At 35.0% G+C, this 27,159-nt stretch overlaps 1 protein-coding gene and 1 long non-coding RNA gene across 6 annotated transcripts in view; one reads left to right on the forward strand and one right to left on the reverse strand.

Moving 5' to 3' along the window:
- ss (aryl hydrocarbon receptor spineless) overlaps nt 1–27,159 on the forward strand; it is a 285,172-nt gene that overhangs the window by 219,590 nt on the left and 38,423 nt on the right. For all 4 annotated transcript variants that reach the window (XM_074138437.1, XM_074138430.1, XM_074138440.1 and 1 more), the window contains one exon: nt 2,030–2,119. In XM_074138437.1, coding sequence (XP_073994538.1) covers nt 2,030–2,119 — 90 coding nt within the window. The remainder of the gene's footprint in view (nt 1–2,029; nt 2,120–27,159) is intronic.
- LOC141459411 (uncharacterized) overlaps nt 2,090–27,159 on the reverse strand; it is a 31,914-nt gene continuing 6,844 nt past the window's right edge. Inside the window, exons 2-5 of one of the 2 annotated variants that reach the window (XR_012461466.1) lie at nt 4,447–4,670; nt 4,231–4,330; nt 2,315–2,503; nt 2,090–2,223 (exon numbers count right to left, since the gene is read on the reverse strand). This is a non-coding gene — a long non-coding RNA (uncharacterized lncRNA). The remainder of the gene's footprint in view (nt 2,224–2,314; nt 2,504–4,230; nt 4,331–4,446; nt 4,671–27,159) is intronic. The other variant, XR_012461467.1, reaches the window with a different exon arrangement.

Genomic DNA, 27,159 nt, shown 5'->3' on the forward strand with positions numbered 1-27,159 from the left:
CTTTTTCCAGCATTCGGGGGAAGATTGAGGCTGTTTGAAGAATAACTTATGCTTCGAAATAGTATCAATTTTTAGCAAATTTATCGGTTTTTCTAACCGTGTTATTAGAATTGAATTCGGACTAAAACTTTCTGAGTAATAACTTTTTAATTGGAAAAAAAAAGTAATGATTTTAGAAAAAAAATTAAAGTGACGTCACTCAAGAATAGTGGAAAATATGAAGTTGGCCAATACGCCATTGAACTCCACTTTAGATGAACTACACACAATAGGCCTATGGACAATAATTACTGGTTCACCCTGTATAGGCGGTTGACCTGAAACACCACGTGATACTGTACTTGTAAGTAAATAATTTCAATTTTGGATAAAAGAACGTTTACAATTTGTTATTTGCAAAAGCGACAAATAGGTTTAAGAGAATAAATCGGCGTCACGTATGACAAAATTAAAGCAAAGTACAAAGGGTTCCTAAGCCTCGTGAATATTGCCACACTAATTAGAAATGGCGAGTAACTCCATAGTAGCGATCGCTATAGTTAGAGGAAATGAATGAGAGGCCATTAATAGTAATAATCGAACTGCACCCAAGAAATTACTTTCAGAATATACCCAACTACACAAGAAAGAGTTCTAGCAGCCATTTTGGTGCTGAGGGGAACACCCTACCCTACCAATACACACCCTTGTGTCCTTTTTTTAACGGCCACCCTTGGTTGTCCCTAGTTCTATTCTCCTACAAAGCCTTGCCGACAAATCACAGCAGCTAACCTTCCCACAATAACGTCAGTCGCCTCTCAGTTCTGCCAACATCCTGTATTTGGCTAAATGTATCGGAAATCTACAATTCTTATCTGCCTTTAATTAATATTGGCAAGTTTTGTGATTTTTTTTAAATTTATTTATTTATACACTTTAAAGCCCTGGATTTTATGTTTATCAAATTGTATGTTACAAAAAAAAATGTACAGTTAAGATTCAAAATTACTAACTTAATTGCCATTATTATCATTAGTTCGACTAATATCGATCTTCTTGGCGGTACGATGAAAGATTCGCTGAGCCTTTACTGGGTTGCTCTCCCATGGCGAGTAGTCTGGTGGTAAGCCCAGTAAACTGGCCACAGTCTTCCTTGCAGACTGAGCTAGTCGCAATCCATTTACTTTTAAGAGGATATTAATGCCAGAGTCGTCATTTTCTCAGACACTCTGGCTTTATTGGCTATCTGCAATGTTAATAAAGCCAGAATTTCTGAGAAATAACGACTCTGGAATTAATATCCTCTTTTAAATAAATGGATTACCACCACTAGCTCAGTCTGAAGGCTGTAGCCAGTTTTCTGGGCTTACCTAATATTGTGGATCGGATTAACTTCGGATTTTCTCTTCTTCTAATTCAGAGCTTTGTTAGAACCTCCCAGAATAGTAAGCATAAAGTAATTAGGTACTTAATTAATAATGAATGACTGACTATGAATTGAGCCGTTCATTGAACAAATCGATTACCTCCACTTTTTGAAAGATCTTAAATTTAAGTGTCAAAGCAATTGGTTCGTTTTATATTTATAATAAACATAAAACGACAAATTTGTTTTGGCCGAAAATATTTTTTTTTTATTAATTCCATGCTGTAATGTAAATCATTGCAATAATTCAACTCAAATTCAGTAGCAGTCGTTAAATGATAACGTTAAGTTTTTTGAATTTATATTATAAAAATAATTATAAAAAAACAATGTACATTATTTCATCGCATTTCTCCATTTTTTGTTTTATGGAGTTGTGCAGCGAACAGCTCAATGATTGTCAATGTTTATTTAACAGATTAAAGAGATCAAGTTGTCTAAATTATTTTGAAAACCCTAAAAACAAAGCGTTCACTTATCAAACAAAACGTTCTCTTCTTGAAATAATCTGGGTACACTCCAGCTGCTGACAAATTAACTATAAATCACTGTGGCCTGCATGCATATTTTATACCGCTAATTGTAAATAATAAAACATTAAAACTATCTGATTTTTCTTTACAGGCTCTGAACGGGTTTCTGCTGATACTGACGTGCGAGGGAGAGGTGTTCTTCGCTACGCACACAATAGAGAACTACCTGGGCTTTCACCAGGTGAGTGAATGTAGCGTGTCTGTCACTTGTTGCCCAGTTCCGTGACACAGCTCTTTCAAACACATTTACACCTTGCTCTCGCTTCTTATTCTTTTCTAAAATCTCTGCAATTTCAAGAACAATTAACTCTACTCATTTATAATAGATTTAATACACCTTTTTTTCAACAAAACTTTAAGAAGTACATTTACTAACTCATCGTACAATTCAGCTGCATTCACACCAATCAAGTTTTTGTTTTCTTACTCTATCTATCTGCCAATAATATATTCAACGGAAATAGAGCAGTGCTGGCCAATTTTTCGGTAATCTTGAACAGAACAAGCGACTGCTTCTCGTATATAAGTTTTCATAAGCGGGTTCGATTGTCCAATGGAATCAAGACTATACAAAATAACCAAACAAAAATAACAGCATTAATTGAATAAAATAAAGAACCCACAAATGAGTAAGGTAAATTATCTATTAAATCGATACTGTTTGTTGCAATCTATACTTTAAAAATAGAAAGTATTTATCTGATGCATTTTAATTTATTCTGTTGAGTAATAAAATATCCACAACGAAAATATTCAATAAATTAATTCTTAAATTACAGCTGTTATTTATGAATTAATTTACATTATTATTGGCTAATTAATGGAATTACTAAGATGGCGATTCATTACAGCGATAGTACAGCACCGTAATACGCATCTGATTAGTTGAAATCATTGAAATGTAAATTGATTTACTGTTGAGTTTTGAGAGAAATTACAGAAATATATGCCTTCCGTTTAAACCATGTATTTGTTTAGAATTGCTTAATCTCAACAATAAAAGGTGATTGTAAGTAGGGCAGAACTAAATTGTGTTCTGGGAAGAATCATAAAGGGCATTCAAATGGTTTTCTGAAATCTAAAGAACACAGTCTACATTCCAGTAGGAAGGAGCTGCGTTGATAACAATGACTCCTCATCCCATTATCCCTGTATCGACGTTGTAGAACAGAGGTGGAGCAGTAGATTTTGAAGGAACACCGGAAACGGTGGAGATCCCGTGCTGACTGCCGTCAGGCTAAGGAAATTCTTGGCCTGTCAAAAACGGCTATGGTTGGTTTTAGCAGGTCCCGGATCCGCCAGTTGGTTCAGGTGTTGAGTGGACATGCGAATTTAGTGTACCATCTTTTCAAATGCGGCCTTATCCAGTCGCCAAATTGTGCTGGCTGTGGTGAGTCCAATGAGACTGTGCGGCACTTCGTAGAGGTGTGCCCCGTATATTCTAAATCTAGATTTCTCGTCTTCGGGAGGTTAAATGTTTCTCTACAGGAGATTGTAGCATCTGGTAATCTTTACCAGAACTCTCTAGGTTTATTCAGTGCACTGGGCGATTGAGTCGCCGTACTCCCTAGTGTCCTGTTGCTACTTTATTAGTTTATTGTACTGCTATCCAGCAATTTTTAGCCGGATTAGTTGTTTTAAAGCCCCGGTACCTCTTATGAGGTGAGGGGCGGGCGGGGAACAATGGGCATTTGGATTGCCTGCATTCCTTCCGCTTTTTGGTGGGACCGCCCTTTCATTCAATCTAATCTCTACATTCCAGCACCTGTCAAAGACTGATGTGTGCAAACTTCCTCCACAAAGTCATTCTTTGCAGCAAAATTGTTGTTGATAATAAGTCTATACCGAAATATCTGAATCTCCAACCTTTTATCTAATGAAACATCGAAATGTGCAAATGTCAGCTGCTTCGTATAATAATAATATCAAACTGCCTTAATACCAATTTTATTCTGCCAAGGTAATCTAAGTCTGAATAAAGACTTAATATGCAGCATTCGAGCTGAAGAATATGTGGAAGTAACAAACATGATTCCCGGCGCTAGTCATAGAATTTATTTGATACAATAAATGATAAAAAGATGGCGGTAATTAATGAATTAATTAAAAAAATTAAGTTAAGTGTGCTGGATATCCGCCTCCGTCCACATCCTGCAAGCTAGTTGGGCGTACTGCCTGGCTGAAAAATAAATAGGCATTCTGAAAGAATTGTTTTATACATCTGAAGAGAGCGTCTAATCAATTTAAACATTATTCTTCTGCCTGTAATGAAATTTTAAACTCCATCATTACTTTTATCATTAGCGTCATCAGAGGAGCCTGCCAATGGTTCTGGTCTGCGCTTCATGATTTGGAGTCAGTCCAATCTCTTCTTTTAGCAGTATAAAACTATCTGAAACGTTCAAACTAATTTACAAATAATCATATGAATTAATAAACACCTAGAATGTTTAAAATTACATCCATATAAAATCCATAAATTATAAGTAGGAGGTAGAACTATATTACCTGGTGTTAGGTTGTTAGCAAGAATACTGTTGGCAGAATGAATAATTTGTCCACTACTTGGAGCCCATGTATCACCTATGTGTGACGTCACAGTAATGAATTACAAATTAGCCGCTGTAACTGTTAGTACAGGGAGGTTCCACTGGCGTCCGGCAGGGGCTTATGTAAATATACGGAGCGGTTACCTCTTCGACCTCCCTCTTCTCGCTCAATGGTTCAACGCGCTGTAACATTTCTATTTTGAAGAAGTGGGAACAGGAAAAAAACAAATCTTTGGGAGAAGGACATAAATTATCTCCTCCAGCTCTTCTGTAGTCTAGGCTTTTTTAGTAAGGTCATAGGCAACCCTAGAAGTACTTTACAAGTAGGTATTCTAAGCCTAATAATTATATTTATCGCATCGTTATCCAGTATCGATGGTTTTCAAACAAACACTTCAATATTTTAATGTCTAATTTTGTTTTCCGTTATTTTTGCTCCCTCTGCCAAAATTCGCTATTCCTATGTTTAAGGTCGAACGGTTGGAATGAGTGACCAAGCGTATGCGTATGGGGCCCTTAGATTTACTCTTTTTAGGAGTTCTAACAGCTCACTCCTGTGATGGACAGTGTTGTTTATTATAAAAGACTACTGTCCGCAGGCCAGCAGTGCACTGGAAAAAAAAGCTCCTGGCGCCAATAGTCTTATATGTTGAGGCGCCTTAAATTAAAAAAAAAAAATACCACAACTTAAGTAATTCAATTCCATTTTATTGGTAAAGGGACACTTGGGGTACGACTCAACAAAATGGAAGACCATGTTGCAAAGAAGGCCACTAACAGTGGTAAAACGGAAGATTAATGGATTACAAAGTGAGCCTTGCAGAAGTAGCAGGCAAACGACAATAATGACAACAAGGGTCATTTTATTAGCCCTTGAAGACCGAAAGACCCAAGCGATCTTAGTTCAAAGGACAGCTGTGAGAAAAGAGTTAGATATTAATCACACAGTTTAAGCCTCATATCTGTACAAAATCAGTGTCCAGTAAAATGAACAAGAATACCTCAAACATGTAGTTAACAAGATACCTAAAGAAAGAAAGGAAAGTATCCTTAGAGGCTTCGTTTTGGTAGGAGGACATTATCTTTCTCCACAAAATTTATTTGCCACAATCCATAATTTACCAATAAGTACAGTGTCCTTGAAACGGCGTATACAGAAAAGGCAAATGCGACATAAGGTCACATTGCACATTGCCAACATGAGGCTAAAAAGATGGAAATTATTACCTATATAGTAATAGGTTTAGGATGATTAGATGAAAACAGTAGGTAGGAGACATAAGTAGATGTGTTAGAAGATTTCACTATTCACAGTAGTGAATCTGCACTGATACGATATAAGTAAATGTCGCTAGCTGGATGGTGAAAGCCAATGCCAAAAGCAAAAAAATCCAAATCCAAAAATGGGTAAGAGAATATTGCAAATTTCAGCCATAAGCCATTAATATTCTTTTTTTAATTTTGGCCACCAAAAACCATGAACAATACTCTAAAATTATAATAATTTTTTCGCTATAAAATAACAGCCTCATGAGTTCAGCAACCCCAGCTAAATAGTTATTGAAAACTCGTAAACGCTCCAAACAAAATTAAAAATGCATTTTAAACAAATAAACAAATTTAATTCAATTCACATATTATGGTAATATATAATAAAATATTCATTTATAAAAAAAAAAGAGTAAAATTAAAAACGAAAACACAGTTATTATTATATAAGTTAGGGCTCCCTTAATAAGAAGTGAAATGTACCATGACGGTGCCTCCCCAGCTGAAGCAGATTTCTCATGCATTAATTACATCGACACTTATTAATATGCATAATTTATTCATCTTATAGGTTAATAATCATTGTGTCCTAGCCTCTCTAGTGTTAGCATTAATATTATACTCCACTTCTCAATTTCGTTTTTTGTTTTTTTTAAATATGTCATTCATTTCATATTGGGTTTTAATTTAAATTGTAATACTTAATTATCTTGTTATTGGGCAAGGCTGGCCATGTTTATTTCTTAATGTTATGACAAAATTGATTTGGGAGCCGGTCTCAACGTAGTTGTAAAATTCTTCTTTTAAAAAAAAATCTATAGTTCAATTAGTTTGTACAAGAAATTGAAGTATTCGTCCCTTGAATAGTGTAGAAATAGAGGTGATATACTTGTATTTTAATACGATTTTGAAGTAAAGTATTTACGTTACGTATTTTGAAGCCGTCCACAATGAGGAAAGAAAAATGAGGTGATTGAAGAACAAACAGGAAAAATAAGAACATCAGGACTTTCAGGGTACTGAAAAATGTCCTCTAGTTTTAGACAGGTAACTAGAGTGGCGAGTGGCGAAGAAACTGTATTGAGGCCAACTTGCAACATACACCTGTGAAATAAATTGGGTGCTCACATTAAGATGATGAGCGCAGGCTGAACTTTGGGGAGAGAGAAAGGAATCTTCGAAAAACCTTTGGCTCATTATGGAATTGAGTCCAGGTGCAAGGTAAGGAAAAATGTGGACTCAAGGAAACGGTTCAAAAGACAGGACTTCGTGGGTTCGATAAGAGGAGGAAAGTTGAGGAGGTGAGAGCACATTCTTAGAATGAAGGAAACTCGAATCCCTAAAAACTGCCGGAAGTGCGGAGACAAAAAAGTAGAATTTTCATTTATTTCAGAACATTTGTCAATCTTTTTCGATTAACGGAGTTAGTATTCTTTTATTTATTTTTTCGCCGCCGGATTGGAGTCTTAAATACTTCTTACACTATTTAGTACTACTTCCGCAGACCCTCAAGTTTGTACAATTAAGAAACAAATAAAAAAAACTCAATAGTTCTATTTAGTAAGAAAAAGCAGAATAAATTTATTTTGTATTGTTAACAGTAGATGAGAAGCAGTCTAGTTTAAATGAGCTAGCTTCTTTGACGTCAGCGTTAAAACTACGAGCCGAGGTACCAGCGAGCAACTTTGTAGACATTATACAGCCTGTCATTACGTCAAATGTTGTCTATACGTGGAAGGCTGCTTCAAAAGAATTCCTTTTTAATGCCCCTCTTCTCACACTTAGACTCAGTCACGTGGTCCAAGACAATGCCCAGAGTATTCTCAAACACACGAGGTAGATCTCGTTTCCGATGTGAAATTAACGATATGGATTAAGGGGAATCAGGTCACGGAACATTAATTTGCAGCACGTGTAACCCCTCCACAAACAGCTAAAGGGGGGGGTTTCAGTCCATTACAGAAGAAATTAAAATCAAATGTTTGTTTTTACGATTTTAGTATAAACTTCACAGAAAATTATAAGTTAAAGCGCTGCATAGAAATAGAAGATATTGACTAGATTCTTGTGAAGGTCAGTAATTAGTCAAGGATCATCCGGTTAGAAATGAACTTATTTATACCAGTTACTTCCCAAGCAATTAGCCACAAGATGGTGTATTTCTCTTGGCAATAATTTCGATGAAGAATGAAATAGTTCAAATTTTCATTTTTAAAGTTTGTATTCAGATAACAACATGGACATATTCCAAAATTACTGGCTCTTCTACAAGAGGCGCTAGTCAATAAGCTGCATTAGTTAACTACAACGGTGATCACTAAATTAATCATGTATTAACGGCAGATTAGCCGATGATGGTTTGCTACAGTAGTGTAGAAATGATTAGTTCAGGAGGTAAACTTGTGGTAATTTAATTGACTGTGTTGCAATGTAATATCATTAATGTCATCTTTTACTAGCAGTTCACACTAAATTATGGTCAGCCAGTGAATCGTTAGTAACTAGCACATTCGTTTTTCTTCCTTTGTACATTTTGTATTTAAACTGCTCCTAGAAACTTCCGGAACCAAGGAGTTGAAGTTTAGTACAGAGTCGCCGCGTGGAAGTGGGCAGGATATAATACAGGAGCGGCTTGGTTGAGAGCCGCTGCTCAAATAGAATATAGAGAATTAAAATAAAATGTTGGTCAATTCCTTTATAAAGAGTGAAAGTTGCCATACCAAATTCACTCTACTACTGTAGTAGGTTCGACCAACTCTTTTTTTACACGATTTTGATATAACACGGTAGACCAATAAGAAGAAATACAATTTTTTAATTTTGACAATGTGATCAGAAGACCGACTTCTATGCACACACATATTAGTATTAGTGACTTGATCTTGTTGACATCACATGACTCCATGGTTTGTTTACGGAAGTCACGGGGAATACCCGAATTTTATGCACTTTTTTTTTCTTTATCTCGTTCTACTTCTGCGTAAACACAGCATTTCGTTATTCAGTGATCAAGTGTTTAGTATATCACATACGAGGGTCGTTTGAAAAGTCCGTGCAAAAATAAAAACTACTTAATTTTTTGGGGTAAACCTTTTTTATTTTTCAACATAGTCTCCTTTTAGGCTTATACACTTCGTCCAACGCTGCTCTAGTTTGTTGATTTCTTCCGAATAATAGGATTTGTCCAAGTCTGAAAAATAGCCATTCGTTTCTGCAATCACCCCCTCGTTTGAATAAAATCTTTTTCCCGCCAGCCATTTCTTCATATTGGGGAACAAATAGTAGTCCGAGAGCCAAGTCTGGAGAATAGGGGGGATGTGAAACGAGTTGGAACCCTATTTCCATTAATTTTGCGACCACAACTGCTGAGGTGTGAGCTGGTGCGTTGTCGTGATGGAAAAGGACTTTTTTGTGGGCCAATCGTGGGCGTTTTTCTTGCAGCTCGGTTTTCAAACGGTCCAATAACGATGAATAATATGCACCTGTAATAGTTTTACCCTTTTCCAGATAGTCGATGAGGATTATTCCTTGCGAATCCCAAAAGACAGTCGCCATAATCTTTCCGGCCGAAGGAACGGTCTTCGCCTTTTTTGGCGCAGATTCCCCCTTAGTAACCCATTGTTTAGATTGTTCTTTGGTCTCAGGAGTGTAGTGATGTATCCATGTTTCATCCACAGTGACGAAACGACGCTTAAAGTCCTGCGGATTCTTCTGGAACAGCTGCAAACCGTCCTTGCAACACTTCACACGATTTCGTTTTTGGTTAAGCGTGAGCAATCGCAGCACCCATCTTGCGGATAGCTTTGTCATGTCCAAATGTTGATGCAAAATATTATGTACCCGTTCATTCGAGATGCCCACAGCACTAGCAATCTCACGCACCTTCACTCTTCTGTCATCCATCACCATAATATGGTATTATTTAAAATATTATTTTATCAATGATTTCTGGAGTAGTAACCTCAACAGGGCGTCCAGAACGTTCAGCGTCACTTGTGCCCATATGGCCACTCCGAAAATTTTGAAACCACTTATAAACTGTTCTAATCGAAGGTGCAGAGTCACCATAATGTTTATCAAGCTTCTCTTTAGTCTCCTCAGGCGTTTTGCCTTTCATAAAGTAGTGTTTAATCAACACACGAAATTCTTTTTCGTCCATTTTTTGAAAATCACTCGACTTCCTCGATTCAAACGAATGCCAAACACAAAGAAATAGACCAATCTGGCTGAAACTTGGTGTGTGTTCTTCCGAGAGATGCTACTAACTAAACATAACCTCCATACGCGCCAGTGATGCTATCTCTCTGACTTTGCACGGACTTTTCAAACGACCCTCGTATACTGACATATCTACTGATCATTGCAGTTTTGATCCAGTTCGCAATAAACGTGCACGTGCTTGTTATCGAGAAGCGATGAATAGCTGCGAAATTGATTTTTATTCCTAATTTCAATTTTAATTTGTATATATAGTTATGAACTGAATTTTCATTGTACACTAATTTTTGTTTTAATAAAAATGAATTTTTGTTTTATAAATACCTATGTAATATGGATTTTATTATTATTTTTACACGTATTTTTGGGAAAACGTTTTTCCATCTTACACGATTTTTTAAAGTTGTGGAACATATCCCCAAATTTACCATAAGTCACGTATTTTGTACACGATTTTTTTTTTTTTTTTTTTGCACGGTTTGCTAAGGAACGTGTCTACCGTGTAAAAAAGGAGTTGGCTGAAGTACTAGTTCGTTTACTTTTATTCCTTATTTTTAAATTTCACGTAGGGGGTTGATGAAATATATTTTTGCACACAGACGCATAGCTTCTCGTAGAGCTCCCTGTGAGCAAACAGATTAAAAGGAGAATTCCTCAACTCTTAAAATGAATGCTGAAATCAGGGACCCAAATAACCGGGATATTAGTTCATCCATTATGGACAGATAAGGATGACGTTCATGATTTTAGAAGGAAAGTCTCTGGCTTCTATAGAAGATACTTTCTCCTCGAAGCTTTTTCTTTTGAAGATTAACGATTGTAAATAATAATGAAGTCTTGAAGTATAAGGATTGGTGATTTTGTATTCGTATAAATTCGTGTCTTCTCTTGTTATACTTGGACATGGTGGAATGAAAGATTTTGTTGCGGATATTTCAAATGAATGTATGAGATGAAAACGGTCCAACAACTTCCAAACTACGAATGCTCAAAAATAACCGTCATTTATGAAATCTCACTTACAATACTTGGACTAATTACTCGTTTCTTCCTTTAACATTATTTTATGTACCCACTATAAACTTAAAAAAATATATGTGTACATCTAACCGAGAGTTCTCAGAGAATGTAACAAAATAAAATTTAATTGCACCTTCCTCAATAAATCTCTTCGGTCCAATAAAGAGTTTAAGTTGTAAACCACGTGTTCCAGTCTATGGTTTAGACCATGTAGAGATATATATATATCTGTGGTTCGGGCCGGCCTCAACCAACGCGCCAGCATCTCTCCTCTCCGTCTTCCCCCCACTCCTGTATGTAAATGATGTTCGAGGTGAATTAAAAACAGTTTGGGAGTTTTAATTCGTAGAGACCCTTTTTTTTCCAGTTGACGTGGTAATGTGATTATAAAATATCTTGCTGCCGAGCGAGCGGACAGTCAGCGGGGAGTCCGAAGGCAAAAAGGGTTGATCGCAAGACAAATAGAGCGCTGAACAGACGCAGGCGCACTCTGTTGGTCGCACTGCCCCTCGGTAATGGAGCTGAATGTAATTTAGTAGGCTGTTATGGTCGCCGCGACTGTTTGTTTGGCAGCGCCAACTCCTTTACATCACAAATAAATCTCTTACGATAACTCTTTATAGTAGATCATTCAATTTTATTCTCTCCTTATTCTTTACATTTGCTTTCATTCTTTCGTTGAAATAATAAATAATTCTCAAGCTAAATATTATTTACGGAATATGAAGTAAACTGAAATTAATTTTAAGTTGATAAAAAAGTAATTTTTGAATTCTCAAGTAAATAATTATTATTTCTCTGATTCCGCCCACTCTGAGTATTTACGAAAATGTATTCATTCTTGTTCGGATGGTGTAAACAGATGGTAAAAAAACATATGCTTTTAGAAGGTTAAGCCGTTATCTCCCTGCCTTCTAGCTAGTTGTAGATTTTTTTTTCTAAACACATCTCCATGGATAACCTGTCCTTTAGGTTATACGTATATAAATATCTATGTATTTATTTATTTATTTTTTAATAAAGTTTGAGACAGTACATTTTCATGAAACAATCCTTTTTCGATTGCTGTTTGTTCTCAATCGATTGCACAATTGACATCGTGTCAAATTTTCTAAATCAAATAAAAAACGAAAAATTTTAACAATTTCAAATTTATATTTTGGATAATCCACTGTGTGGACGCCTAGTTCCATATAACTGAACCAAAAATTTAAATTTACTGACAGTTTTTTCAACTAATTTTTTGAGATTTTCTTGAAAACAGCTGCAACGATTTTCTTTAAAACTTAGTGCCAAAATTGATAGATAGATAATAGATAGATAAATTTCTGTAATTTGAAGTAAACTTAGTACCAAAATTGCACACATGGAGCTCTCTAAGTTCTGCACTAGTAAATATATATGTTACATACAGATTTGTGGCTTTTATTTAAATAATTTTCAGTTAAAAACTTATTAACGAGGTTATGTTGTAGGAGTGAGAACAGACTGAGCATAAAATCGATCTTTTAGAGCAGACAGCTTTCTTGAAAGTACATTTGCTGGAAGAACTTTCTAAGAATCAAGTTACATTACTCTGGTTCTAGACTCTCTTCGTTTGGTGTAAACTTAAGATTAGCTCGGCCGTCTTTACCTGCAGACGTTTACGTTAATATGTCTCTGTGGCTCGTTAGTGATGCCTTAACTTTCGTATCGTAAAGAATCTTTAATTAGATGTTTAGAATACTTTTAATTTTATCTAGTTTTTTGAAATCTACTTGAAAACAAATAAAAATGAAAAGAAATTAAGGATTAGTGTCAAATATGTGAAAAAATGAATTCTGAAGAAAGTTATTACTTGCAGACTGGCCAGTGTAACCAGAGATTCATCGTAGTCTCTTAAGGATGTGATTCTTGGTCATTAGCTACTGGCCTTCACCAGTACCACTAGAGGTTCCATTATGATTCCTTAAAGAATGGAATACTTTAAAATTAGCTGAGTTCTTTGCCAATGCGACTAAAGGTTCACCGTAGTCTCTGAAAATGTGGATATGATTTTGTTTTACTCTAATGACCAGTTTTACGTAAAATCACAATTTAAGCTGATGAAACGCAGATGTTTACTCGTATTTTACTATCAAAATTGGCGTGCTATGCACAGTTTTTGTTCAACATCATCAAAGTGAAATAGTATATAGGTTGAAATACGTAAGGTGAGTAGTAAACAGTGGCGTAGAAAGGTGAATGGTGGCTACATTGTCACGCTATTTGACGTGAACTGGCCGGCCGCTGAATGAAGAGTACTCTGCAGCCCCACTACAGCACGCATTGCTTTCCTAACGCGTTCAGCTCTTCTCTCTTACCTTAGGTCCTCTGAATGAACCTCCTAGCTGTGGTCAATAGAAGACTCTACCCTACTTCTGGTCCACCATTTCGGAGGTCTTAACAGTGCTTGCATGTTGTCGTGTGGTGGAACTCGCAGATATTAATATAAGCGTTTGGTTGTAGGTGACCAGCAGAGTGCATGAAAACGCGTGTCCACGCAATCATGAACCCTTTGCCACATTTATTATAAATCAATCATTATTGATTTTGTTTCAGACACAATGATCTTGAAGTGGAAAAAAATCAAGCATATGCCTACAAATTGGCCGTAAGCCATATTGAAGAATAATGGAGTTAGAAATAATTCTAAATGTGCAGTTATTTTATCATTATAATTAATTACTACATCGTAAAGTAGCCGTTGTCTCGTTATTGGAGAGGTAGAGTAGATTTGGTCTACAAAATATCAAACTACAATAAATGTCAGGCACTTTTTCTTTATTGGTTCTGGAAAAAAAGAAAATAATTTAGTTTTTAAAACGTTGATTTTCTGCGCAAACACGCATGATTTTTATGTTCCTGATTCATTTGGGATTTTAAAGACTCCTCTTTCTATAAACCTTAACAAAAACTTACAGTTTAAAATGTTAAGTATAAGGGTTGATTAAACGCCAAAAGGTACACAAATCAGCGAGTACTCAACATTTCATTAATTCTTCATTAATAGTTAAGGAATTCTACTGCATTAATTTTCATTAATAAGTTATTTTTTAGAATTTATTAGATGTCCCAGACCCTTATGCTGGCCATTTTCGTCTACAAAATATATGTTCAAGTAGCACTGTAGATTGACTGTAATATCTAGTTATCTATAATAATGAAACTATTAATTACAGGTTAAAAAGAAAAACGTTATAAAAAATATAAAAAAATTATGAGGCTAAAAAATTCAAAACCTTTTTTTTATAAAAAACTTACACCAATGATTTTGTTTATTTTATTTATTTATTTTTATTTTTAAATAAAAATCGTCGGTTTAAGTTCATTCTTCGATTAAAGTAATTGTTATTGTATGAAGTAGTCAAACGTTTATAAAAATAGGTAATAATTATCTGGCTTTATCGCAAAAAATATAGTTTTCTTCAATTACATTCTCAATCTAGGTATTCATCCCACAATGTTGTATATATGTAATATAAAGTATCTAAATAAGATATGCATATTTTTAGGGCAGCTAATTATTCCAGTATTTTACTATAAGTAAAATTAGGGGGACTAAATTAAATTACAATTGAGAAATGAATAATTGTTGTTGAATAATCTACTTGTTATTAACTGTGTTATTTGTGCTCACGAATATTTCGGTAAGACGAATCCAAGACAGTAGCCTACTCTTTGTCTTTTTCTACTTTAACATGCATGTACATATTTATGTGATTTATCATAATTATAACAAAAAAATATTATAAATGAAGTGGCCAGCATAAGGGTCTGTGACATCTAATAAATTCTAAAAAATAACTTATTAATGAAAATTAATGCAGTAGAATTCCTTAACTATTAATGAAGAATTAATGAAATGTTGAGTACTCGCTGATTTGTGTACCTTTTGGCGTTTAATCAACCCTTATACTTAACATTTTAAACTGTAAGTTTTTGTTAAGGAGATTTTTGTACCTTTTGGGTAGATTTTCCTTTTTGTTTATTTTACAAAGTTACATATGTTCTTTACAGATTTTTTTAAAATTTGGAATAAACAATTCTATCATTATAATCTGATAAGGTGTTAAGTCGGAACCGTAACTACCAATGGAGAGATCTTTTTAAAGAATGATTATAGTTGCGTTCCCCCAAACCATCCTCAATAACAATTTTTTTGAAAAAGCGTTTTGAATAACATAGGAAGGTATTTGTACGTAAATAGCAAAATTAAACTGCGATTTCAGTACTTCCTTTTAAGAGGAGTAAGAAAAATAAACTACGATTGCAGTACTTCTTCCTAAAAGGCAAAGAGGCAAAGATCTTTTAATCGAACGACAATTCATTGATTTAAATCGGTTCACTCATTGATAATTTAAATGATTGCAGTACTTCCTCTTAGTAGGTGCAAGAGCATCAGCAACGTAGAGGAGCTTTAACCACTTATTTGAGCTGAATTTTATCACAATCGGACTAAGCGTTATAGAAATATTGGTAATAATAGTTTTAGAAAGTTTAAAATTTGGGTGGGGCAAACTCCCCTCCTTATGAGGCACGGCGTCGAGACTTTTAAAGTGCAAATCTGTACAAAATTTCGATTCGAATGACCCTTCATTCATGCAAATCGGTTCACGTGTCGATAATTTGAAACGATTGCTATACTTCCCCTTAACAAGTGTAAGAGCAGATCGTCGCTTTATTGTTACGTAGGGGAGCCCTAACCCTATCATCCTACCAAATTCTATCAAAATCGGGCCAAGATTTACAGAGTTATTAGTAATAATAATTTTGGAGGGGGCCTTACATAAAGGGGGCTAACTCCTCTCCCATTCGATGTACAGCGTCGGGACCCCCAAAAGGCACATCTACATAAAATACTGAATCGAATGACACCTCATTCATGAAAATCGGTTTGCGCGTTTAGGCGCTACGTTGTTTACAAAAAAGGTAACAACAAGAACAAGAACAAGAACATTTTTTGAAAAAGCGGTTTTTGCTCATTTTTGGCAACTTTTTTCTCGAAACCTATTAGATCTGGGTTGTTGCAAAAAAATTACAGTCATTAAGGAGGATTTGCCCTATAATTTAAAGAAAATTTGGGAATTTTATTTTTTATAGAAAAAGAGAAAAAAATTGTCAAAGTTGGGTGGTTTTCAACGTTACGCTTTTTCGTGCAGTTTTTGATGATCAACCCTTATACAACTGTCCTACCGGACAGTTTTAATTTACACTGCAGAGCATCTATTCTGCTATATGGAAGCGATTTATAAGTGTATCAAGCGGCGTTTATAGAACGGTGGGTGAGTTAGGTGTTATTGCAAACTACGGCCTACCGACGTAGCAGCTTTATCGATCGCTTCCTGAGGAATGGAATTGTTTTTGTTCTATGCAGCAAACATCGCCCTACAAAACTACAAACTCTAATTGCCTACTAGTGCTTTTCCTTGCGATCAAAGACTAGACTCTTCTAGAGATGGCAAGATAGTCTTTGCCACTGCAACTAAGAGGTTCTGTGCGGTATCTAGCAATTGCAGCAATTCTTCTTTTCCTGTCTGTTTAACTATACATTGGAGTTAGGTGAAGGGCTTCTAGTCAAAGTGTGGAGAGTTTTTCTTCTCCGAATAGCCGAACCATTCCTGCTCTTTAACACAATACCTACAACGCCCTTTTCTGTTCCTTCTGTCAGTACCGAGATTGGCCAGTCCAATGCGATGCATGCGTTTCTTTAATCTACGATGATTCTCAAGAGGCAGCCCAGCAGTATGTTTGAACCAGTAACAATTGATTAACTTTTACGCCTGATTCTGGCCAGAGGCCCACTACCTCCTGTGACTTTTTGGGCACCAATTCTTTGTTGGTTGCAGTTCGAAAACGAAGTTTTGTTCAATACCACCAAAAAGGGTCCTGTGATATTTTGCAGGGCCTCTTCTAGGTCAAGCAATCTGTAGTTATATCTCGAATGTCGCTGACAAAGAAGACCTTGTATTGACCTATTCTGACTATTTATTGTCATTCTTGTACTCAATATTTAATCCAAAACGATTCTAGATAGTAACTAATACTAATTCGAAATAAGACAGAAGTTATAAATCAGAATTGTGATGTAATAAAAAACTATTAGTGTGATTCAACCAAAAAGAATCAGTGATTCCCACACAAAGAGCTAACGAGAAACAGTCAATTCTTACGAAGTGCAATTATTATTTCCAACTCAACATATAATTATTGCAAACTATTAATTCCAGCAGCTGATCTATTTAGTTGCAAGTGCGTACAATTTGGTTTTATTAGACCTAATAGAGGATAACTTAAACCATATAATACTTAATTAATTAATTGTCCATATTTAAGTGTGTGGGTGTATACCTATAGAATGCACACACATGTGGACCGTGTATTTATGCATCATTATAATAAGTATTAACATTTAATTATTCTTCAATTAATATTAAAATATTGAAATCACTAAATTATGATCGTTCTGGATACTTGCATTCTATTGTAGGAGAATATTTCGCCAAGGGTCGTGCAGAAAATCGCTCTTTACCACATGGTTACGAGTGCGGAAAAAAGTTGTTTGCGACATGAAACACTAAATGAAATTATAAGACATTTTTACTAATTTTTTTGCTAATTAACCACAAATTGAAAGGAGATTAATATTTCCAAAAGAAAGAACCTCAATTGAATAGCCTAAGTATTAAATGAAAAAAAAATCAACCATTAAGTTGGGCTGTAGTAAATGGCTACTGAAGGTAATGTAGAAACAGATGTAGGACCTAAGGCCGCCCTGTGGCATATGCCCTTTTGACCCGACCGATTGTTTCCAAGCCATATAATTATGATAGTGATTAGCATAGAGCACTCCATCGCGCCGACACCTGGGCACATCTGTTCCGAACTGCAGGATACGCTTCACCCCCTACATCGTGTCCGGCTAATTCAATATTATCTTCCTAATGCTACAATAATCATTACACTCTGTTAAAGTCTCTAACGAAAAAATATTTTTAAAAAAGCTTGACGCTGTTTTTTTACCCTCTTAATTTGATTAAATTTCCTATATTCAGTTATTAATTTTTGGTAAAGCTTATTCTAATTCTCCGCACTCATGTTTGTGCTTACTGCGCTGCTAATCCTCCGAGATATTGGGCGTCTCTGGCAGCGCTATTCCACGGCTTTGGAGGTCAGTAAATGTTTTCTTGCAAAACCTCCACTAGGTAATTGCTAAATATTTTTTCACCTCAGGATTTTTCACATCTTCTGGTGCATTTCAAAATAAAAGTATTTTACAGAATTTAGACGATTCTTTTACCAACCAACTTCAGCTCACACAAGACTTTTAGAAACGATTGCCTCATAAGTGCATGGGGTAGTTATTTAAATGGTATTGGGAACTACGCTGATTGATTATACCGCGACAGATCAGATCGGCAGAACATTGGAATGATCAGGACTCCATTAGTACTCTGGTATAAACTATTCTTTTTTCAAAGGCACGACTTTAGTTTCATCTCTCTCAACAGTTAGGGGTGCTCAGAAACAAATTTTAAACTGGAAGAAAAAAGGACGCTTTCCTAGACCCTGAGAAATGGATGTCTATCCTCCGATAATCTCAATATTATACTTATCTTCACGATTGGAGTAATATCCAAATGATTTAGATAATAAAATTCTATTTTTAATAAAAGGAGGTCAGCGAGATCTTCTCGCAAGATTTGTTTTAATTTGTTTCTTTTTTTATTTTCAAAAGTGATTTTTTTTATTACTAAATAATCTTTTAAAACAATAAAAATAATTCTTAGTCTAGTTTTAGGCGCCAAAGTAGCCGAACGGCCTCAAAGCTAAGTGTTATGGAGGTATTTGGTTTAATTCCTGGTCTAGGCCTTGGATTTTATTTAATGTTTAATATGAGAATTTTGTAGTAAAGTATGTTTGCTTGTCGCCTCCGTCTACGAAATCTAATTTGGTAGTTAGACGAAAAGCCCGCCTGAAAATGTAACTTTATTTTACTAGTCTTGTTTCGCCAATAAAATTACTAAAAAGTCTCCATCTTAACCTTTATACTTAAAATTTACCTCGCATTTTAACTGCAATTAGCAAAGCGCTGCTTCGTTACTTGCTACAAGTACCCGGCATCATTGCCTGGGTTGAACGTTCGACCTTCTTCGGCGTGCTGCCTCCCGTGCTAAATACACTTCCATATTGATTATTATAAAATTCATAACGCCTCGCTTTTTTAGTTTAAAAAGAGATATAGAAAAGATAATGTACAGTTAATGATAGGTTTACTCTAAGTAGCTAAGGACGAGGCGGTATCGAAGAACGCGAAGGGCCATTCACTCCCTAATTAAATATTTCTGACCATATGTCATTCATTGTTGTTGGGTACATAACATTACCTTACTTACTCGTTCTGCTACCAGCTAGTTACTAGTTAACATCACGTTCCACGGTGGCTAAGTGGCTAATGGCCATTTAATGCCTCACATCCACCAGAATCAATTTCACAAATAAAATATTACACTAACATTGTTTATATTTTGGACAAACGGAATGAAAGATTCATCATAGACGGAGTACAAGTTCCAATCTTTAGTATCCTTATCTACCTGAAGAAGCTTTCGATACTTTGAATTACTTTATTTGTAATTTAATCAGAATTAAGAATATAGGCGCTGTCTAACGAGAATTTGTGATTATTGCGCATGCTAGATTACATACCTAGATTAAAGTAATTCTAAAACAGAGTCAAACGGAAGTGATGGGATAAAAAAAACCTGAAAGGGATAAGAATAACACCAGATAAAAATGAAGAAAGGAAAAAATACAAAGATAATAGATTTAAAGTGACAGTAGTGAACAAGGAGGAAGGAGTAAGCGAAGATATAATAAAATGGATGCAAGTGAAGAAAAGAATTGGGGAAACTCAAAGGGCAAAATCTAAGAAAGCAGTTGAACAAATCAGAATGTTGTCGAAGAGGCTTTCTTGGCTGGAAGGCGTTTTTGCGTGGACAGACATTCTAAAAAGCGCGTCTCCTTTTTTTTTTAAAAGTGAGACGAAGAATTGGTAAAGTTCGCAGGCTAAACAAAGCACAAGAAGAAAAAGATAACGTAACGATCCTTATTGTTACGTAATTGATGCAAAAATAAGTTTCATTGCGGCAATTTAATGAAAAATTCTATCCTAAAACTAACACAGTCACTTATGACTCCGCACTCTGAAGTAGCGATCTTGGTAGGCTGAGAAAAGAACAGCAACCAATAGTAAGGCCAATATTTGTGTTTATAGTGCTGAGAGATTTACAATGCTCAAAGCCATAGTTTCAGAGAGCGATTGAAGTTATGGGTGATTTATGGGCGTCAATGCACGTTCAAAGAAGCCGTTTAAAAGGCGCTAACAATTCTATATACGAAACGATAGCGACACTCCCTCTATTCCTGGAGCCATTGTGTAGAACTGCATAAGCTGACGTTTTGATTCTTGTAGCATAAAATCTGAGTCTCTTTTGTTTTATGAAAGGAGTTTGCTGAGATTCTCGTAAGTTGTGGAGATAAACACGTGACTGCAATTGGAGGAGTTCACAAACCCGTACCTGATTGGACTCTCAGGGACTAAAACAGCTTTGGAAAGTGTTCAGTACTCCAAATCTGGTTTCCCAAGTCCTTACAATATTAAACTTCTATCAACAAAATCTTCACTTTTGCGTTATTATGCAAATTTGTAAACAATCATTCAAAACAATCGCTGATAGCGTTAATTACTTATAACTTATTAAACATCTAATAAAAATAATGTAAGAATAACCGGTTGCACAGCATGAAGCAACAGCTGGCTCTAAATTGAAACTATCCGTGATAAATACGGTTGCATTGCCATTTAACACAAATAATAATGCACTTACAGTTTCCACACTTCCCTATCTATTAGTTTTACCTTGCAGCTATTTGTTTAGCTAATGTTAATTAATGCACTTTTTTGCAATAAAGTTTGAGATAAGGAGCCCCATTTCATCTATGACGAAATCAACTTCTTTAAAAAATTATGCATAAATTATTTTTATTATTAAAAACAAATGTTGTTATATTAATTTGGTCTTAACTTATTATTATAACATTAACAGGTTGGGACAGTATTTATTTGGGACTGAAATTCAAAGGGAAAACCAATGCTGAGTCCATTCTTAATGTGAGATAAACTCGGTGGACATTGTGTGCCACAGAAAGAACCCTGAATGTGACCTAGAAAGAACCTGTAAGCTACTCAGAAGGACGATGATCAGTTGTTTCTCCTGATGGAAGCGTATTCAAGTTCTGTCTTTAACTGAATTTGGTTGGTAGCAGAAAAAGCACAGATTGTATGACATAATTTAGGTGTCGAAGTCTCTTGGAGAAGAAATATTTTTGAATTGGATAGAAAAGCATGCCAGTCTCTGTGAAGGGAATTTACCGATTAGGATTGAAATTGTGAAATATTAATGAATAAAATGAAATGTGATCCAGTAAACCACTTTTTTAGTACGGAATCCCGACACTACGTAGACTGAAAAGACAAGAAACTAACCAACACTACTACTCAACGCCAACTAAAAATAATAATAAAATCACCAATGAATTCTGTTTATTTAATTGTCCTTTTATCCGAAATATTATTTTATTTCCTTTTTTAAGAAATTATCAGTTCCGTTACTGTTTGAATTATAAGATTTTTGCCTCTAATTGCTCGGCTACCGTGGCGCCTAAAAAATTGAATTATCTAAAATATCCCGCACTTGTAGAAAAGCTACCCCTACCGCTCTAGTCAAACAAATAACTACAGTCGAACCTCTCAATAACGGTCACTGGCGGGGGAAAGCAAAGTGGCCGCTGTTTGGAGGTGGCCGTTAGAAGGAGTGTAGGCAAATTTCATAATGAAAAAATATGGGTTTTTTCCCAAACATCTATTTAAAAATTGTTTATTATTAATACGAGATTAAAAAACGTACATAATTGCATAATTATTTAGCTATATGATATGCATCAAGTTTTTCTTAATTATCCAAAAAAATTTAGCAAAAACCTACATATTATTGACTTATTTAATATTTTTTATAACAATTTTTATGAAAAGCTTCACATTTATTTATAATAATAATAATTTATGGTAAAATTATCATCATACTAAAAAATGATATTTTATTTAAACATTTCTCTGATACGAGTAATTATATTTTATATTACATATATGGTTTTTGCAAAATCTTCCAACACATTTATTTTCTCTTCTAGAGTTAACCACTTTCGTTTGAGAGACATATCGGAAAATATAATATTGTTCTTCCAAAGTAATACTGAAAAATGATTAAAATGGTACAAGATGTATTAGGTTATATAGGAAACTTTAGGAAAAACCAGAAAAAAAGAGAAACTTGAGAGGGGATAATTATTTTTATCACCGCGTCAAACGAACTTTTAATATATAATAAGGTGGTCGTTGGTGAGAGGTGAAACATATAATCCTTTCCCCAAAATCAATGCCCGCGGTGGCTCTGTGTGTCCGTTAGACAGAGGTTCTTTTATATAGAAAGTGTATAGGGGTAAGACGGGGAAATCCAAAAACTGTCCGTAAATGGAGGTGGCCGCTAGTGAGAGTGTCCTTTATGGGAGGCTCGACTGTATTATGCAGTCACAATAATTTGTAATGAAAAAAGCACTTTTTATCCTCTCTTCCAACTGCTAGAAACGTAATAACAACGTGCTACGTCTTAACTCCAGTGGAAAAACCCCTTATTTTCGTTACTCATTAAATAAATATTGGAAACGAAAAAAGTACGTATTTGGTAAATCTAGTCGCAGAGAAATTGTACCTACACTCAGCCGATTAGGAACATAAGGAAGGATATATAATTCGTATTAAAACTGTCCGGTAGGACAGTTGTATAAGGGTTGATCGTCAAAAACTGCACGAAAAAGCATAACGTTGAAAAACACCCAACTTTGACAAATTTTCTCTCTTTTTCTATAAAAGATAAAATTCCCGAATTTTCTTTAAAATATAGGACAAATCCTTTGAAACTGTAATTTTGTTGCAACAACATAGATTTGATATAATACAGGTGATGACACCGTACATCAAATTGAAGTGCCAACTTCAATTGAAAGAGTGTTGCCTTTCTCCACTACTCTCCCAAGAATGCTCTCGGTCGGTTGAAGTCTCAGGTGGCAAAGAGGAAGTATATCATCAACAAATAATTGTATGCATTCTGTGTAAAGTTAATTTTCTCAAGCATTGCAAGATCGAAACTCGGGAGAAGGTAAAGTTTAAAGAAGCTTTGTTGAACTGTTAAAACAAAGTGAGGGGATGGGTCTTGGTTGAGTCAACAACGGGAAGTAAATGAGAAATAACGATGTGGAAAACTTTGAAACAGTTTGGAAAGTTTGGAGTTGTGGGTACATGTGAAATCTGGCACATGACGTAGTAAAAAGGCGGTTCGACTTTTAGATTAGCCTAGCTAATTAAAGTTTGCCGCCGGCGGCCTGTAATAGTCGGCACAAACGGTCGATATTACGATGCCTGTCAGCTTGTCTAATAGCGATAATGGGAAATCCGCAGTTCCATTCCAAAGTCCACTAATTCTACTGAATTCCACTAATTTATCATTTTTATGTCCTGCGGTTATTCAATTTAGGGTTTTTTTTCAATGATTTTATCAGAATTATATAGGCCGCTTTGAATTTAGAAGTATATCCATTTCCAATATCAATCGACCAGTGGAAGTGATCGTAAATAAATCTAGCGTGAACACACTCACATGACTTTTTCTTGCTACAACGCCATCAAGGTTCTAACCTGTCCATTTTCTTGAGATTCCGAATATTTGATTTTAATTATTTTATTAACCAAACCTACAAACATACGGTGAGTACAAACATTTCAGTCAAAACTCCTCCGACAGATAGCTGACGCTCCTTTCTACGTGACTAACCTCACTCTTCACCCGACCTCAACATTCCCTAGTACAGTCTCTTGCCTCCTCTGACATCCCTAACAATACTCCTCGCCGACTGAATCGCCAGCGGCCCCGTGACTTCCTTACTGTCTAAGGCTGGAAACATAGTGGAGCGGCGAGCAAAGCGGCGATGATAGCTGCTTCAAATCAAAGAAAGCGACGAGTAGCGAGCAAAGATTCGCATGCACTTAGTGACGAGTTTAGTCGCGTTCTCCTTTTGACAAAACAAGATGGAGGAACTATTTTTGTATGAAAATTATTCGTTGAAACTTTGGTATTTGCAGCAGCTTAGTAGTAGGAGCTGCAGTGTGCATAACATAAATAAGTCTAGAAATGAACTTGGTGAATTTCATCACTTGTACCAACAACTTCGGGAGCATCCTGGCAAGTTTCGTGCGTATTTTCGAATGTCTATTTCAACATTTGATTACAAACTAGCCCAGTGCAACCCCATTACTCCTGGCAGTTACTTTAAGGTAAGAAAAAAATAAATAAAAACAAAATAGAAATATATACAGATAAAAAGAAATTAGTCAACTAAAAAAAACAATAATTTTATTAAATCACTACTCCATGATTTGTCGTAAATTAATGTTATTCATCTGAAAAACTGGACTACGACGCTACAGAAGAAGGATTGGAGAATTCGTCCTGATCAGAAGTAGTAGGACGTGAAAATGTAATTTAATTTTGCCTAGTATTTAGATGATAGATAGATAGATAGATAGTGTTTTTATTTTTCTAATTTACAAAATACACACAAAAAATTTATATATACAAATACACTATAGACAATGGACATTTGTCCGTCTGCCAAGTTAACCTCGTATGTTAAAAACAACTGAAAATATTTACTTCTAATTTTAATAAACAATTTACTTAATTAAATAATAATTACACATTTTTTTTTTTTTTTTTTTTAATGCAACCAAAAATAAAAAAAACAAAAATAACATACTTCAGTAGTAAGAGATTGGAGATAAAATAATTAGTATGAGATTAAAGGTAAAATACATAAAACTGAATAAAATAAATAAAAATAAATAATTAAAGTGAAAAATAAAACTATCCATTGTATTGTGAGATCAGGAAAGCTCTATAAGTGGATGCGGTCTGTACGTATGAATACAACGGGTACCAGTTGCCCCTTCCGTTAAAAAAACTTATAATCTCGTCACTAGTCAATTCTGCCTTATTGAACCACCTTACCCTGTACTCCCTGAGTATCGGACACACGGCAAGGAAGTGGAAAGCACACTCTTCTACACCCAAATTACACATAGTGCAGAGTCGGGAATTTTCATCTGCCCACGGCTTGAAGTTCAGATCTAACAGCTGGCATCTCGCCCGAAACACCACTCTCTTTAGGTGTAAACTACCCTCGTCTGACATATATTTTTTATAATTATCAGGTAGATCCTGACTCAATAGCTGGTTATAAAGAGAGTAATGCTGCGAGCGGGAGGCCAGTGACAACATATCCCTTTTATGCCGATCTTCAAACAATTGCAGAATTGTACTCTTGTAAATTAATGTTATTCATCTGAAAAACTGGAGTACTACAACGCTACAGAAGAAGGATTGGAGAATTCGTCCTGATCAGAAGTAGTAGGACGTGAAAATGTAATTTAATTTTGCCTAGTATTTAGATGAAAGTTAGCATTAAGGGATTGAGAACCAAATTAAATGTAGCAAAAATTACCTGAATTCTCCATTAACTAATTGTTAATTAATTTTAACTATTAATTATTAATTGTTAAAAACTATTGTAGCTTCGCAAATACTATGTTCCCATAGAGGTTTCTTTAAACCAATAAATGTAACAATATCCGTAACCTTTGAAAAGTAACCTTTACAAATTGAGCGCGATGAGAGCGAAGAAATCAAACATGTCATAACGCATTGCTCCACTCACTATAGATAGCGTTGCTCTATCTTCGCTTTGCTCTCCACTATGCGCGGTCCCATATGTTTACTTGTGTTTGATTTCGCCGCTTTGCTCTTCGCTTTGCTCGCCGCTCCACTATGTTTCCAGCCTAAGAACTAAACGTCATTGCTCTCCTATCTCTCCTCTCTCATACTCATATTCTCCTCTTCATATTCCCCTATCTCAATAGAGAGTGCTGCCGCTGGGTAGCTTCTCTCCTCCTGCTCTTCCCGCTCCAGTTCATCTTTTTTACATCCTATTTACTTATTGTATATACTTATACAGATTGTAAATTACTAAATAAAAAAAAAAAATTATAAACAAAAATTATTTTATTCATATTTGATCATTACCAACATTATACAGTTTGTTAAATCGTAAATTACACAATAATATAACATAATAATAATAATTAACAATATACCAGGGAATCCCATTGCAATAACTCCTCAGAAACTGTTCTAAGGCGGAGGTACTAAAATTAATAAATAAGTGTGCGCGTAGGTACAAAATTTAAGGGGAGCCACTTTCACGAGAATCTCAAAAAATGGACAATCTATTGAATAAATAGTTATTTATTTAACAAGTGTGGAAAGTAGTACTTTTCTTCACGCGAGGCAGGGTTTGCACGCACGAGCGAGCGAAGCGATGCGAGTGCAAGTGCAAATTGCCGAGTGTGAGGAAAATACTTTACACTAGAGTTAAATATTATATTTTTTCTGCAACCATTTATTAACTAATAAAATTAAAAATTTCATTTTTACAGTCTACAAAAAGTAATTTATTTATTATAAACATTTATTGTTATGTTACAATTATTTACATTACTTACGTATTTACATTACTTATTACATTTTCTGCTGTTTCTTTTATTGATGGAGGAGTGTTTTCTAAACAGGAATCACTAGAATCCATTTTAAATTTCTATAAGGTAACACTATAACCTTTTTAACTGTTATAATTAAAAATATCTAATTATTTATTAAAGTATTATTTTTATTTCTATATTCCTTTCAATTTTTATTTTATTTTTTAATATTCGTTTTTTAATTATTTAAATAAAATAAATTTAAATAAGCTTATTAGAGTTTTACAGCTTTAATATTTATGTTAATAACAAAACTTCTTATATCAAGGAAGCACAATAAAGTTTTTCCACTCACTTGTGCGGAAAGTGACACTAATGGGAATTTCCCCCCACTAGTGTGGGAAGTTGGGCATTACACAGCTGATTTTAATTGAGTAA

The sequence above is a fragment of the Rhodnius prolixus genome, unplaced genomic scaffold, assembly GCF_049639745.1.
Source record: "Rhodnius prolixus isolate KJV_2025 unplaced genomic scaffold, Rpr scaffold_1, whole genome shotgun sequence".
NCBI classification, from domain to species: Eukaryota; Metazoa; Arthropoda; class Insecta; order Hemiptera; family Reduviidae; genus Rhodnius; species Rhodnius prolixus.